The sequence below is a fragment of the Euprymna scolopes genome, chromosome 1 (genome assembly GCF_053919585.1).
Source record: "Euprymna scolopes isolate OS-2025 chromosome 1, ASM5391958v1, whole genome shotgun sequence".
In the NCBI taxonomy this organism is placed as follows: Eukaryota; Metazoa; Mollusca; class Cephalopoda; order Sepiida; family Sepiolidae; genus Euprymna; species Euprymna scolopes.
In genome coordinates, this window is record NC_136482.1 from 144,330,719 (window position 1) to 144,348,469 (window position 17,751).

Here is a 17,751-nt window from a genome sequence, read left to right on the forward strand (position 1 = left end):
TTGCGAATTACTTAAGACATCTATCCAGTCATGGCTGACAGAACGAGAGCATGCTACTCCCATGAAGTAAATAAGGATTCCATTTGAAATTCTAAAGTTTGACAATATTTACCTGAAGAAGGTTGAAGATTACATCGATAGAGAAATCGTGAAAATAACAAAAGATGAGTCCGAAGAAACGAAATGGTACGAAGATGTGTCGTTAAGAAGTAGACTCCAATGCACCAACTTTTAGTTTCAAAATAGACTGTTGCTGATGCTCTACTTTTCATAGAGATGTAATGATTGGTTTTAGGTTAGAACGGTATTTGCTTCCCATGAATATCCCGAAAGGATATTGTTCTTCTTCTTGTGAGGATTATTCTGCTTCAGTTGTCTATTTTTGCTCTGATAAAAAAAAAGTTCATTAATTTGCTGGAAACTGGCACATACTTGAATTTTCTTAACTAATGTGAAAATACTTACAGGATACGATGAAGAAGATGGATTCATCTTCACCAATGGGAGGAAGTGATGTATATGAGGAGTGGATGGGGCAAAGATTAATTATATGTATACTGAAAGATACTGGAAAGGGAAGTGAGGAAGGAAAGGGTTAAGCTATTATTAGTTAATTGTAAAATTTGTAATTTGCAAAAGTGCTAATAATTTTTTTCACCCTAATTTTTCTGCATTTTTTTTTTTTAACTTAGTATCTGATGATTGCACTATAGAATATTATAACTTTGCACTGCTAAAATTCAATAAGCTTTCAGTAAAAAAAAAAATAAAAACAATAAACAGTCATTCAGTTTTGTAAAATTGACAACTCTAAATTCTTACCGATGATTTGACTTTTTTTTTTGTGGTCAAAACAAATTTTTTTTAAGGCAAATTATAGCTCAAGATGAGTTTTTACAGTGTTATATAATGTATGAATAGCCGAGAGTGCTCCAAGTGGTTATCTTTGTACCAGAACAAGTGGCAACGTTAAGTACAAGAAACAAAAAAATAAGATGACATTTACTTTTAGACATGGTGTGAAGATGAGGTCATAGAGTGTACAAAGAAAAAAAAACATATAGTGGGAACACATGTGTAAAAGACTTTTTTTCACTTGCTATTAACAGAATGGAGGTCTGCCTTTCTCGGTTTCTTCATTTCTACAATAAATCAAAATTGATTCGTTTTTTCTGCTTTATAATAAATCAACTTTCCTTTTGAATTTTTTTAATGCACAGTGCCTTGTATATGCAGTTGATTTAATATTTTACTCATAGCTTGAGGGCAGAAGCTTGGGTGTGTGCGGGATGGGTGATGTCAAGTCTTTTCCAACAGAATAAGTGCATAAATAGCCACAATACCATGGCTGGTCAGCGACGCTATCTATTTGGGCAATTACAACCCCTTCCGCTGACAAATATATTATAAGAAATTAATAGAAATAACTTATCTCTGGAGCTCAGTATCACAAAAATGTTTTCGACCAACGGTAAGAGGGAGTATACAACAGGAAGCACAAGAAGATGAGAAGAAATTAACTTAACGAGAACTGTTCTAGGAAAATCCATCAATCATCTGCTTTATTTATATAAAAAGAAAAAAAAATTTAGCATTAATTTTTTATTTTATTTTATTTTTTTTTTTGGTAAGCAAAAACTCATAAATTAGAATTTTATATCTAGTTATCTGAGTTTCTGAGATTAGCATGTTACAAATATACTCAGTTTATATATCTCTATATTTTAAGTTTAGTATATGTGCATGTTTATATATATATATATATATATATATACACACACACACACACACACACATGCGTATAACTATAATATGTGTGTATATATAATCATAGTAAATAATTATATGTATACACGTGCGTATAACTATGTGTGTGTGTATATATATATATTATTATTATTATAGTAAATAATTGTATATACACGTGTGTATATATATATATATATATATATATATATATATATATATATATAAATGAAAAAATAAAATTATTATATACTAGAAGGGGGATACCCAATGGTGCCCGGATTGAATGAAGATCAACAAATGTTTCACCCTCCTATATCTTTTTGTCATCAAAATCAGTCAGATTGCACATTTTTCAATCAAATCAATTACTTGTCTGCTGTAGTTGGATACGTGTGCATTGTGATGAAGCTTCACATGCCTCCTTGCAGTGACTTAGTCTACAATACATTTTAGTTTACATTGCACTGTAGAGAACCTAGTGAAATGCACTTGTGATGTTAAGCTGTTAACTTTAATCAAAATCGCCTGTTCCTTCTTTCATCAGATTTTTCGATCATCGATACTTATCAAAGATATTCCAACACTAAACCTATGTAAGAATACCGCCAGACACATAAAGCATATTTAAATGAAATTTTAAAAAAAATCAGACCAGCTGTTTAGGAGTCCTTAGGAAACAAACTCTCACACTCACAGATAGAAAAAGTTCCTTTTATATAGTAGATAGACAGATAGATAGATAGACAGCAACTTGTAAATTACTAAAACGTCATTGATTATATAGTATAAAAAATATATTTAAATATTACTTTGGAATATCTATATATATATAAAAGCGAAAATGTATGTATGTATGTGTATATGTTTGGATGCCTGCTAAAAACTTTCGACAGGCGCAACGAAAATTCACAAACTCGGTATCACATCGAAGCTCCATCCTTTGCTCGAAAAATATCGAAAAATTGGTCAAAAACATTAACTTTTTCATCCCGAAATTGACAATTTTCGACAGGTGGAGGGTCAACAAAAACGGTCCTCTCGTGACAATGACCGATTCTACGCATGTGTCAGATGACGTTGTGACCTGATTTACTTTAAATAGTTGAAAAACCAAACAAATTTCATGTATGTCGCATTAGCTCAGTTGGTTAAGGCCTTGGTTCATTATCTAAACGTTTTGGGTTCAAATCGTGGTGTGAGATGTTTTTTTTTTCGATTTTTTAAATTTAAATATTGAACCAGTGTTATTTAAGCCATTTTTCACGTAACGTTCGTTTTTCTGCTTTTTTTTTTTTTACTTGGCTTATTCTTAGCGACACCCAAAAACACCCGGGTACCCACCGATTTTTTAAATTTTAATATCGAAACAGGCTTATTTAAGCCATTTTTCATGTGTTCATTTTTCTGTTTTCATCGTTCGTTTGCCTTACGTTAGTTTTTTTGTGTGTTTTTTTATTGTTTGATCGCCGCATAGCGGGGAAAACAGAAACTGGCTTCCACAACTTGACGTTGTCGCACCTGCTAATTTCGGTTTATAAACGTCAACTTAACACACTTATCAATTCATCTGTTCCCGTGGTCGAGATGGTTAGGTCGCAGGGTTTTTTTTTTTTCCATTTCCTTTCCACCTCCGCGTCAAACATTCGTGGTTCAAGCCTACCTTTATACTAAAACTATTTTTTTTCTTTTACACCTCCAAACAACCAGCCAACGTTTTTTTTTTTTAACAGAGTTGTTTTAATCTACCTCCCTACCCCACCAACACACACCTCCAAACACCTGGGCAACGCCGGGTACCCCCGCTAGTCTGTATATAAAAGCTTGAAACTTGTACAATGAACACATAAAATAAACAAATCTATGTTCAAACTTGAATAATTTTGTCTTATATTCTTTATGTATTTCCAAACTATTTATGCACTATTTGCAATATTGAGCATCTATTGGATTAGGATTTTCTCTGATATTTAAAATACTATTCTAATATCTTTGTAAAATGATTACAACTGTAATTATTTTATGAACTAAATATCTCCTAGACATTTGGAATTTTGGAATTTACAGGGTGGAACGATAAAAGTGTTGCCTTAAAGAAAACAAAACTACAACTTTATTTTAAAACTTTCATGGAAAAAATCAATTCAGGTAACTCGATTATCTAGTAGAGCTGATATCTATTCAATGTAGCCGCATTCAGCCTAAATTATCACCTCGATACAGGACCGGAACTGGGAGCATACCTTTTCTACAAGCGCCGGTGAGAGCTTGGTGAATACTCGTCAGATGGTGGCGATCAGGCTGGCTTTGGTGTTGTGGGAGATCATGGTATGTATGACTAAACGAAGTGGTCCAGCAGGTTTAAGTCAGGGGAGGAGGGAGGGCTAGTGAGAGAAGGGTACAAAGCCATAGCACTCCTTCTGAAGCCAAGCCTGGGTCTCTTTGAATTTGTGAGTCAACACTGAGTCCTGCTGCCACACCCAGGTTCTGCCAGCGGCCACCTGATTGCACCAGAGGGCCAGCACACTCTTCAGTACATCCAGCTACACTTTAGTGTTGACTTTCAAGCTGACTTCTAAGATATGAGGTGGCACGATGTGTCCCTCACTTGAAACCATGCCAAAGACCATAACTATGACCGGAAACTTTGTTTTCATCACCCTTGGCATATTCCTGTTATTCGTGGCAATTCAGCGATGCATTTTGAGGGTGCTTGCAATGGTGCTGTTTTCATAACTTGGAATTATGGCATCTTTTCTCGGGCAACAATTTTATCATTCCGCCCTGTATATATTTGGAAAACTTGGTGAGTAATAAATTTTTGGACAAATCGGTGTGCACCTGGGTGCCAATAATATGTATGTGTTTGGTAAAATTCTAAGCTATTGAATTTATCTTTACATGTTATGGAATATATATTCTAGGTGACAGGGTGAGTAGTGAGCATATTATCTTTTTTTCTTTCTTTTTTTTTTTTTTTTTTTTTTTTGTAAACTTTATCATTTAGTAGAGGTGCCACAAAATCATACCATACCCCCAAAGAAAGAAAATAAAACATTAAAATTTAAAACTAATGCTATATTTATTGTTTATACTTGTCATCGGATAGGTATTCTGCTAAATGTGTTCAATAACTATTATTCATATGACAGTATTTTTTAATAAAGTCGCATTCAAATGATGACTGAGTTCAGGCAAACTTTGATGGCTTTACTCTTTATTACCTGATTGAACTAATTTGTTCAGTCGAAAATAAATGAATATAATATGATAATGTTGAAATTCATTCAAGCACACCTTGTACGTATTAGTTCAGTATCTAGGTAGATGCCAGATATCTCTATATTGAAACTGTCCATTGATTACGTTCAGTATGCCGACATCTGTCTCAGAGATGGGAGGATTTCATTTGTTGTCATTAACACACTTTTTTTTAAAGCACTATGGATAATAATCAAGGTAAGTTTATGAAATGCAAAAATTCTCAGTGGTAGTTTAACTTGATAATTAAAAATTAATTGAAAGATTGCTATAGTGTAAAAGTCTTAAAATCATAGTATCATTACCCTTTAAACTAACTGAAATTAACAAATATTTTTTAATCGTCTGCATCATAATTCAGGTTGGAAAGGGTTAAGCGTCATTACTATCAGCCGAGAGCGGTCTAGCAATTATCTCACAATTCTGCCAGACTTTGTTGGATCGTATTCACTCTGTGGAATTACCATATACATGTTGAAGCAATAAAAGCTTTATCTTGGATGTTTTTTTTTTTGTATTTCTTCTTAAGAAAAGTTAAGAATGCTGAAATTGAGTTGGCAATGAAATTTTGGCATCCGAGCTCAATAAGGAGTACTTTGGTTATGCAGCCATTTCTGACGCATTGTTGCTGTAGATCTTCATAGTTTTCCAACTTGAACTGAAGTGCTCCGTTAAAAATTTAATTCAAATAGTACCGTTAGCAAAATGATGAAAATATTTCCAACTTTACATACCAAATAAAAATATCCAGAAGTTGAGTTGTTCACGTTATTTCAGTTGAAAATAAGAGCCGATGTTTTAAATTATGCTAGCAAGCCGCTTGACATTGCCCGGTTATAAAATATGCTTTAGTATGATATTTTAATTCATTCAAATGACATATTTATTATTATAGAGACAATTCTCTTTCGATTATTATATATTGAACCTAATATATGGTAGTGAGATCAAAACTAAACACACACACACACACACACACACACACATATATATATATATATATATATATATATATATATATATATATATATGACTTGGGGGCCATCAGCTAGAATCGAATAAAAAAAATTTGGAGGTTGACAGTTTCTCTAGATGCTCTGCATCAGTAAGATGGAGTCAATTCCAAAAAATATAGATTGATTGGTGTTGGTAAAATGTAGAACACCTTTATAAAATAACTACACTTTTTAGGTTCTTTGCATTTGGAGGTTGTACCATGTGATAGCTGTCTTTTGGTCTCTCTCTCTCTCTCTCTCTCTCTCTCTATATATATATATATATATATATATATATATATATATATATTATCAGAGTGTCTTTTGTTACGCTCGTGTTCATAAAGAACTACCAAATGTATTGTATAACCTCTTTTCAGATTATTGATTGTAAAATCCTTAACACTTAGTATTTTTTAATCTAACAGATGGGATTTCCAGTATTTCTTTGAAACAGCAGGTATCACTGGTTGATCGAAGTAATGTATAGTGCTATTTGTATCACAATATTATGGTCTTGCATAATTCCTGTACAAATTACAGCATTATACTACCTATTGTAATAAATCTGTCATCCTGTATGTCTGTCTGTCTGTCTACAATGTCATCTATAATATAAATCTCATTCGTTTGTTTAAATGTATGTATGTATGTATGTTATGTACTAAGTGGGTGAGCATTTGGGACTTCCAGGTGCTGTATGTGCTCTCTGCTTATCTCAGCATTATTTTCAGTCGTCCTTGCCTTCTCCTTGCCACTGACCCCAAACAGTGCCACTTCAGGAGAAGTGTGGTTAGAGATTGCGCAACCCTTGCCTCACAATTACATGCATAGCTGCCCCTACAAGGGGTATCCTTTGTCTTTTGAGACTGAACGGAAGCATCATGTATGTATGTATGTTTGCCTTAAACTTTCGACAGTGACAACGGATTTTTATGAGATTGGTATCATTTTGAAGCACGACCCTTCGGACAACAACTTTTTAAAAAATTGGCTAAAAACATTAATTCCTTCACTCTCAACTGGGCACTTTTCTACAAGGAGAGGTCACTTTTTTGCCGATAATTTCGAAAGTCATCCCTGCTTTTCAATTGACCAGCCTTAATTTAAACATTTGTCACTTCCGGTTTGGCGATGGGCACAACAGCAAAGACGTCACATTTTTTTTTGTTTTGTTTTTTTCACGTTTTTTCCCTCCTTCGTGGTACGGGCTCGATCCTGCCTGCCTACTACCACTTTTATTTTTTTTCTGCTCAACAGCTGGGCAATACCGGGCATTCAGGCTAACAGTATATATGTTATGACATCATGTATGGGGAGCAAAAATGAAAGTAGATTCTCCAAGTAATAATGGGCAGCATGTTAGTATATATATATATATATATATATATATATATATATATATATATATATAATTCTTTAATATTTATAATATACTTTAATTTTACCGTCTTGGATCATTTTGGTAAATTTAATTGTAATTTTTATTTTATATATATATATATATATATATAAAATAAAAATTACAATTAAATTTACCAAAATGATCCAAGATGGTAAAATTAAAGTAAATTATGAATATTAAAGAATTAATATTTATAAAGTAATCTCAGCCAGATGTAAAAGTTCGATTAAACCAAATAGGAGATAGAGCTTATAATACGAGCAAACAGTTAATAAAAGAAAAGGAAACACTAGATAAGTGGATAGTCCACTTATCTAGTGTTTCCTTTTCAGATTAAATATGTTTTTAACTCATTTCAAAGTGTTTTTTAACATGTTTTATTAACTGTTTGCTCGTATATATATATATATATATATATATATATATATATATATATATATATATATATATATATATATATATATAAAATGAAAATTACAATTGAATTTACCAAAATGATCCAAGATGGTAAAATTAAAGTAAATTATAAATATTAAAGAATTAATGTTTATAAAATTATCTCAGCCAGATATATATATATATATATATATATATATATATATATATATATACTAGCACGTATATATATATGTAGATAGATATACATATACGTGCTAGTATATATATATATATATATATATATATATATATATATATATATATATATATATATATATGTATATATACTAGCACGTATATGTATATCTATCTATCTATCTATCTATCTATCTATATATATATATATATTCAGATGTGTTACGTTATCTCTACAACTCAACAGTGTGACTAACCGTAGCAACATATGATATATACCATTTCATGATATACCAGTATTCAAGAAATCGTGGATCATGCTATATTTATATTTAATCCCCTTTCTGTTATTGTGAATTTGACCAACTTTTGAAATATTTATTCTCCCTGCGATCCCTTCCTCCTATCTGATCTGCTTTTCGTTTTCCTCTTTTTCCCACTTCTTAGCTTCTCATGTCTGTTGCTTTTGTTGTTTGTTTGTTTGTTTTTGTGACCAATGACGAACTTTGGATTTGCGGTTAAACAACACACAACCACCCTACAAAGTTGGAAATATATCTGTTTTGTCTCCAATACCCATTTCTCTCTCTCTCTCTCTCTCTCTCTCTCTCTCTCTCTCTCTCTCTCTCTCTCTCTCTCTCTCTCTCTCTAGCCCTTTCTGTCTTTTCCCCTCTTTTTTTTTAATCCTTGTCTTGTTTTCCTCTTCTTTCTTCCCCTATCTTTTTCTCTTTCTTTTCCCCTCTTTTTCTCCCTCTTTTTTATCTTTCACTCTCTTTTCTTTTTTTCTTTCTCTCTCTTTTTCTCTGAAAGAACAAATGGCACGTTGCCTATAGATTTTACCTTTTGTTTTTGTCAGCCATTATCAGTTTTCTATGTTCCTAGCAGGCTTGTTTCTTTTCTGTCAACTTCCTCTGCTTTTCGACCCTCGCCCCCCCCTCCTCTCTACCTGAGCTGGATTTCTAAAGAATCCAACCAAAAGAATGTGATGTATGTCTTTGACAGTTAAATATGAAACTATTTAGGATGAAACTTGGTCCGACCAGCTTCAGCGTTTTCTTCAATGAAGAAACATTTCATTGCTTTAGGTTTTGTGAATGCTAAAAACGCCTTGTGAGAAATCAGTGTAATTGACAGTGAATTAATTGCAAACAGTAGGAAGTATTCTTTTCTATGCTTTATTTAAGTTCCAGATGAGGTGGGGAGGATGTGTGTCTACACCTGGCATATACAGACTGAAAAGATTCCAGTCTTATTGTGTAGATAAATCCAGTAATGGCTAGGCATAAGATTTAGAAGATGCAAAGCTGAATTCATTAAAGTGCATAACTACTAGAGAACTTGAATGCCTACTGGAGAGAACTTGAATGTCTACTAGAGAGAACTTGAATGAACCCTTATCCCTTAGTGGCTTCCGGGCCTTGATAAGTGGTGACCACCGTGTAAAAAAAAAAATAAAATGTGTACTAGAGAGAACTTGAATGCCTACTGGAGAGAACTTAAATGCCTAATCGATGAAAACTTGAATGACTATTAGAGACTATCAGCGCGTGTCTAAAGTTTCTTTGTAAAGTGGTTTGTCAGGAGAACCGTTTTATGAGGATATTTTTCCCTACAAAACTACCTGACTAACTATTCAAAATCACGTAGTATTCGTGGCTCAAATAAGATCTCTTTGTTATGACTAACGCACACTGGCTTTTATGAGAAATGGTGCACCCTCTCCAAGTGGTGTTACCTCAAGTAGCAACACAAAGCTGGATATTCCACCAGACTAGATAAATTCTTGTACTGGTATCCTAATGGACTAAGAGACTACAAGAAAGTTATAATATACCATATTTAAATGGTCAGTTGGGGAGAGAAAAATTAATCTTATCTTCTTAACTAACTCAGTGTTTTAGATGTGAAGGAAAACTTTTATAGAATATTTGAATATCTCATATAGAGAACACGTACACAGTAACGGTCCAATAACAAAACATTTATAGATTTATTATACTTTTTGTTATTTGCTGGATGTCTTGGATATTTGGATATGTGCCAGGAAAAAATTTTTATTTTCATTATTAAATGTACCAAAAAGTCATTTGAGTGGAAATTATACACCTGACATCTTAATATCTAGGCTGTGAGTATCAAAGATTGTTTTGGCATAAGCTTGCACTTGTGGAAGAATAATAATTATCAAATGTACCAAAAAATCATTTGAATAATGATTATGAAATTGACAGTGTATAAAAAGAAACAAACTTGATTAATTGTTAGAAAGCAGAGTTAAAAGTATGATATTTGAAAGGTCATTTTCGGCAAAAAATTCTGCAGGTGTAATTGAAGTCAGTTGGTCCAGTGAATCATGAGGACCGTGGTTATAGGTCAATAAAATAACAACTGAAAGAGATATCGTTTTTGGTTGAACAGATTTCTGAGAACTTCAACTAAGGTAAAATAAAAACTGGCTTTCGTAGACGTTCAAAATGAGCATAACAGACTTTGGTGCTTCTTTGTTTATAATAGCAAAATTCGAAAATCAACATGTTAATCTTCAAATAAAACTAATGATATCTACTTAATTTTCATGTCGAAATAAGTAACATAACCAAACATTACAAAAAAACATAAGACAAAAAAAATGATTTATTAATGAAAATCATTTTTTAAATAAAATTCAAGTTTAGCATGAACTTAGGAAAAGTAACTCAGTATGTCTTGTTACTGTCTGTTGTCGGCAGATGTCACTGGTTCATGAAATCTTCTAAGTAAATGGTTTCTGCAATATATCAGTAATATTTAACTAATGGCGACATGACAAGTAGATAACATTGTGCTTAGTTGTAATTGGCATAAAAAGTAAGTCGATACCATTGATTTTTTAATGAAAATTCATTTTTTTTTTTTTTACTTTTAGATTTTGTTATCTTCACAAAGAAGCACTCAGATTGTTGTGTTGTGGGGTTTCATATTAAAAAGATGACGCTGAATTCATATTAAAGAGATATGATGGGGACATTCATATTGAAGAGAGACGGCGAGGACACACACACACACATATATATAACAATGATGAGGGGGAGAGACATTTATATATATATTACAGTTCTGTGATGTTTCTTAACTCATATAGTGAGGGTGATAGGGATGCATATTCTTGTGAGGGTTACATAAAGTTCATAATTAGATGATTAACACATTATCTTCAATTTGTGGAATGATGACACGAAGACAAACAGTTACAAATAGCGATGGTGATTATTTTATTGAACCGGTCAAATGATGATGACGTCAGGAATTCACATTTGGGATCTACATAGTTTAATGTTCTTTCCTTCGCTTCCAAAGGACTCTGACTCCAACTCTCTCTCTCTCTCTCTCTCTCTCTATCTGACTAGCAGACTCAACTGTTCTGCCTGAACTCCCTGACTGACCAAATCTGACTGATTCTAGCTCCTATATTGAGAATTCCCTTTTTACTATGACGTCAGATGTGTGGTTCCAAAACGCGACCAACTTTCGTGGCTAAGCACACGTTTGTCCAAAACACACTTCTGCAAACAAAAAAATTCTCAACTAACCTATTTTTTAACCTAACTTATTTTTTTGCAATATATTTTTAATTTGTATTGTTCATCTTTTTTTAGCTGACATTTTTAATTCAGTTTTCATAAAAGAACGAACAATCACTTCTTTTTACAATATAAACAATATCTAACTATTTATTAATAGAATTTAACAATAGGTTTTTTTAACATTCCAATTCTAACATTCTATCTCTGAACCTTGCTTACAAGGTTCGAGTCTCGGCTTATCCTAATCTCATTTTCACTTATCTAATATTCTTCTTCTTTACATGGAAAGGGTATATCCTTTCCTGTAACAAGATTTTCTATTAATTCTGCTGAAGTGAAAATATAGTTATTGAGAAGTGATTTATCTGAATCCTTATGCATTTTTATAGGCTATGAAATGTTTTTTTTTATTTTTAATAAACCTAGCATTGTAAGATTTGAGTAGAAACCAAGTCGCCTGTATTAGAATTTGATCTTAGTTTCACAATATATGGACTCCCCCATCATTTTTATGCATTTTATTCTCAGACATCACCATAATAGATCCAAAATACAGTTGCTTATATATTCCTGTTAGGAGAAATTATGTTTTTGTAGGGAAGTGTTAACATTCTCCTCCATACAGTGCCTGGTATTTCCAATTAGTCATTATCTGATACCGGTTGATCAACATGATTATGCCATATAATAGATCATGCTCTCCACCATTTCATTAATGTCTAGGTAGATGTATGAAGTTACCAGGGATGTCACAGGAAATGGCTGGGGTCAAGTATGAATGAATCCTTCGTCACAAGTACCAATTATGACTTGATAGATTTTGACTCATAGCAGTCACAAAGTCTTTTATAAATATACCTTAACTCAGGTACGCATTGCAGCCATAATGACCTGTCAGGGCTACATGTCACTGAATCTGATAAGATTCAAAATTAACATTCCAGTAAATGACTGTCTCTACTATCAGAGGGATCACTTGTCCACGCTGTGTTGTTGTGGTGCCCCAGCTGTGAAAAGGATCACTCATCCACGTTGCATTCTTGCGGCACCTCTACTATCAAAAGGATAGGTGTAGAAGAAACTTTGTTTAAACAAACATTCCAAAAGAAAGAAAAAACAAATCTGTCTGTTCCAAGACATATGTATTGTATAGATAATTAACAATGAAGTTGACATAATTTGTCTGTTCACAAAAGAAAAAAAAGAAAAAAAAAAACTATGTGTTTCTTTCCTTCTTTTCTCTGACTTAATCGGCCACACGACTAACTTATTAGCAGTAATTGCTGAAACTTTTAGTGAATGGGAATGTTTCCTCTCTCTTGCTAATTCTCCCATTAGATTTACATTGAAATACTTTGATTTAGTTCCTCTTCATGGGGACTGCAGATAAGAATTTTCTCTTTGTATAAGCTGTATCTTTTCCTTTTTCTCTTTTCGAAGGACAGAATTACAGGTTTTGGGTTATTGGATTTGTCTTTCTATAAGGGCTGAATATCTGCCTGGCACTGCGCCCAACTGGTCTGCTTCTTGCTCTGTATCATTCACTCTCTCCTAAAATGACTCATGCAGCCCTTTTTATATCGAAGTAGGGTCCGTTAGATGCAACCCCCTGTGATAACCAATTCAAGCTAGCAACAAAATTTCCCCACGAGGATTGATTGATCAATGCCAATTACTAATTTATTGCCTTTGCCTTAGGTACCAGTACACATCTTTAATTCCCATAGTTGACAACGACATCAGAGTCACCATAGGTCAATTCATTTAGCGAACCCAGATGACATGTTGTCAACAATACAATTTTCAATAGTCAACCGCCATTCACACCTGCTGGAGCACTTAACTGAAGACAAAACAATTATATTATCTCATAAATTCCATGGAAACTAAATGAACCATAATTTATTTAATCTAAAAGAAAATCAAAATGGGAAAAAGTTATAGCCTATTGACTTTGTGGTGAACATGTATGGAAGCACTCAATGTCTTAGTTGGGCTTTTTTACAGCAAAAATGATTTCATCCAAGAGCTATAAAAAGTTATTCAGTGATTAATTGCTGAAGTTGCTCTAGTACCATGTCGTTTGGACGGAGTTGTTCAGGATTGTGTTGTGTCATTTTGATGGTGTTGTTCGGAATTGTGTCAACATAAATTTTGCAACATAAATACAACAGGAACACAATAAACTAGTTAATATTTAGTAGCATAGCCCTTCTGCAATTTGACAGCCTGCAATCTTTTGGGAATCCCTTGAATTAGACTGCAGCACTACTCCAGGGAAAGGGCATCCCACTTTTTTTTAAGTTCTTCAAAATTTGAAATTTTATCATCGTGTAGCTGTTGCTTGATGTAATGCCATACGTTTTCGATAGGATTGAGGTCTGGAGATTGTGCAGGCCAATCCAAACATGGATTATCATGCTTTTCCAGGAACCTCTTGAAATTGCCAGCTGTGTTAATAGGAGCATTATCCTGCATGAAGATGGGATTATCATCCAAATTCCGACCAAAGTAGGGTAGAAAATGCTCAGTCAACATAATTATGTACTTCGTCGAAGTCTAGACGACGCTTTCTATTCTTTACAGGACTCATGGGTTTGCATCTTGCAATATATCCTCGCAAATTAAATTCCTTTAATCTGTTCTTGACAGTAGAAAGAGCACTTTTTAACAAGATTGCACTGTTGTTGGATTTGGGGAGCAATTTCAAATCTGTTTCTTAGGCTGCAGATTTTGATAGTATTGTCTTCCCTGTTCGAAGTAACTGCAGTACGACCAGATTTAGGGGCATCACAAACACTGCCGGTGTTTTGATGCTTTTGCACAGTCTTTCGTATCGTTTTCTCATCACATTTCAATCTGCAACCAATTTCTCGATTGGATAAACCAGAAAGGTGGAGATTAATGAGCTCCTGACAACCACTAAGAGAAAGTCGTGGCATATGGACTAAATGTTACATTGTATAACCTGAAACAACAGCAATTACGATTAGAGATGCTTTGTTGCCTGTTGGTGGATATTTTAAACTGATTTTGGGTGATAATTTAAACTGGTTTTAAGCAAATTTGTTGCTGCGGACTTTCGTTTTGCCTCCTCAGTTTGAAGTTATTTTTTTAAATTGACGTGAACACTAGAATATTTCAATTAAAAGTCAAATATGAACATGTGAACTTATAGAGGAATAAAAGGCGAATCAAATGAGATATTGGTTGTTCTAACAGTTACATTAAATTTAGCTTAAATTTGCAGTTTTTGAAAAAATTATAAGTGCAGACTTTCTTTTTGCCAACACTGTATATATACAAACACGCATTCAAATAAATCACAAAGTAAAACTGCTGTGTCAACGAAAAGAATCATAGGGTTTACTGTATATAAGCATTGAGCACAGGCGCTGTTTTACAATTTGTCATTGTTCTGAGGGAGATAAGTCTCTTTTACTAAAATATTTGTTCATTTTTTCATCTCAAAATTTAGGACGCTAAAACATACATTTATGTTTTTCGGAGGGTTTTTTGAGAAGGGGTATTCAATTATAGATCTTGTATAGTTTTTAACAGGTTCTTCTGCGGTTTAATTAAGTAATGCACCGACATTAACCCAGCAAACCCCCTTGTCCCTCCGCCACACCCCTCCAATGTAAACAGAATTTTTGTGAAATATTAAACGGTTCTACTGCTCAGTTAATGTATCTTACAGAAAAACGGTTAATTAAACTACAGAACCACCTGTCACTGCTACAGTTCTCCCTCAGAACAATGACAAATTGTAAAACAATGCCCTGAGCACATAATATGCACTGGAGATTCCAGAAGTCATGCACCATTCTGAAATTTTATATTGATCTTTTTTTTTCCTTTTTTAAGCTAATTTTGTTTGCAAATCGTGCGAAAGTGTAAGTCAGAAGACATATAATTCAAAGTTTATATTTTTCATAAGTTTTGTCTGGATTTCAATCCCCTAAAAGTGACTTAAATTGTGAGTTCAAATCTGCAGAAACTTCATGAGGCATCGATTTTTCAAGCTTAGAATATTTTTTTAAAGATGTTGAAAATAACAGTGAACAATTATATGGTTTGTAGGTAAACTTCATTGCTAATTCTTTAACTGCAGGGTTTTCTTTAAAACGTTTCAAGTGGATACCTTGATTAGTTTTCATGGTTATACTCCCATTTCTGAAATTTGTAAACCATCTTCTGTACATTCTTTCCTCCATAAACTGAGTGAATATTTTGAATCATTTTGGCTGCTTGATTTTAAAGTTTTTCAAGAGTGAAATTTTAATTACTATCTTCTGTGAAATATTTTTTTTCATAAAGTTAAATGTATGGAAATGATGTATAAATGATTTATTTCCATTATTCATTCCTATCTAATATATCCTTTAGGCCTTCTCACCAGTGAATGTTGACAAGATTGCTCGGGTAATTTAAAGAGGCCAGAGTTTACGACCTCTTGCATGATAGATTATTAACCCAATTTCTGGCCTTGTACAATATCTTATTGTGAGAGGGAAATAAATACCATATCAACCTTCAAGACACTGACCAGTTTTGTGTGTTATTTTTTTATGTAAAGATCTTGAAACATATACAGAATAAAGTAACTAAACTGTGCCTTTATTTGCAAAACAGCACAACTTATCATTAGCTCATGCAAAAAGAGAAACTTAACCAATAACCACCATAAAAAGAGAAAAACATGTGAATTACATTAAATGTAGGTTTTTATTTTTAGTTTGCCAAATCCTATGAAAGTTAATACAGGGTGACCCCACTCCTCTAAAAAACGGGCCCCAACTCTAATTAGGCTCCATTTCTTAGTGTTTTATTCAAATGAAATGAAACTTTGGTCATAACTAGTTTATTATATTCAAAATATCACATCAAAACACTAGGGTCTTTGGCATTTTTTTTCTCCATTGACTGTAAAATGCTCAGAAAAACAATTGAATGTCCTCTGTTTTTTGGGGGTCACCCTGTATATTCCAACTGAAAAATGTGTACTATGCTAGAAATCTAATGTCTTAATAAGGGCAAACTGTTTTCACTGGTTTGAAACATGTTGAAAGAAGCAAGGGAATTATGAACACTTACAGAGACCAAATAAGATTCGTAATTATATACATTTAAAATTCATTTAAAAGGTATGAAAGTCTGTGTGTCCGTAGGCTGGGAATTTCAATTCCCACGGTACCCCCCTCCCCCCCAGATAGCTGGTAGCTATCAATTCCCACAAATCGCTGGAGACTTAACAGGAAGACAAGCATATAGCAGTGAACCTCTTGTTGAAGGATACATAGACAATAAACCTATATTTATCTCCCCCTCATGAGATGAGGTAGACAATACATAGACAATAAACCTGTATAGTGAGTGAAATAATAGGTTAACCCATAATCGTATGTCTGCCTGGTTAGTCACCATGGCAACAGGTGTTTTGATTAGATGGTGTAAATATAGTTTTATATGGCAGCAATATTTGAAACTATCAATCATCAATGGTTATTTGTAAAATATTGATAATTTCTGTTAAATTGAAAACAGTTTATAAATTTATTCTCTGTCTGAATGTCATTAAATTTTACTGTTTGCTTCACAATCTGTTCTGGGCACAAATGTGAACACTAATGTATGATGTACCAATGCTGATTCAATGAGTAAATAAATCAGTATAGTTTTTTTTTGTTTTTTTTTTTTATTATTCTTTTAACTTTTACTTATTTTTTATTTTATTTTGGCAGGTGGAAACAGTAAGCTGGAGGAGAAATAATATCGTCAGTTTCATAAAAGCAGCGATTGGAGTCTACAGGCAATGGTAAACAAAAAATGCTTTTCCAGTATAAGTGTGAATAAACTGAGCCTGAACAATTCAAGAACTTTGTTTTGTGCTGGTCAATGATAAAAACTGTAATACATTTAAACATACAAATTTAAATAAAGATTTTTAAAAATATCTTTTACAAAAAATCGAATTTATTGTTTTATTTGATTTTGATGTTCTTTTTTTCTCTCTCTCTTTTGCTGTTTTTTTTTTTTTTTTACAGTGTCTATTGCCCTCATCTAGGATGTTATTCTCATAACATTTCAAGCAATGTAACCACCAACCTTCTTCATAGGCATGATGTTGACTCTGGAATCTATATGGAATTTTAAATTAAACACTTCATTCAATCCATGACAGTAGATTGTTCTCATTCAATTCAAG

The 17,751-nt window shown here is 33.0% G+C and overlaps 1 protein-coding gene across 1 annotated transcript in view; it reads left to right on the plus strand.

Annotated features, from left to right (window-relative positions):
* Nucleotides 1-17,513, plus strand: part of LOC145276272 (notchless protein homolog 1-like) — a 177,398-nt gene extending 159,885 nt beyond the window's left edge. The window contains exon 14 of the mRNA XM_080127711.1: nucleotides 17,288-17,513. Within this exon, the coding sequence (XP_079983837.1) occupies nucleotides 17,288-17,300 (13 nt within the window). The 3' untranslated portion in view covers nucleotides 17,301-17,513. The remainder of the gene's footprint in view (nucleotides 1-17,287) is intronic.
* The last annotated feature ends 238 nt before the right edge of the window (nucleotides 17,514-17,751 follow it).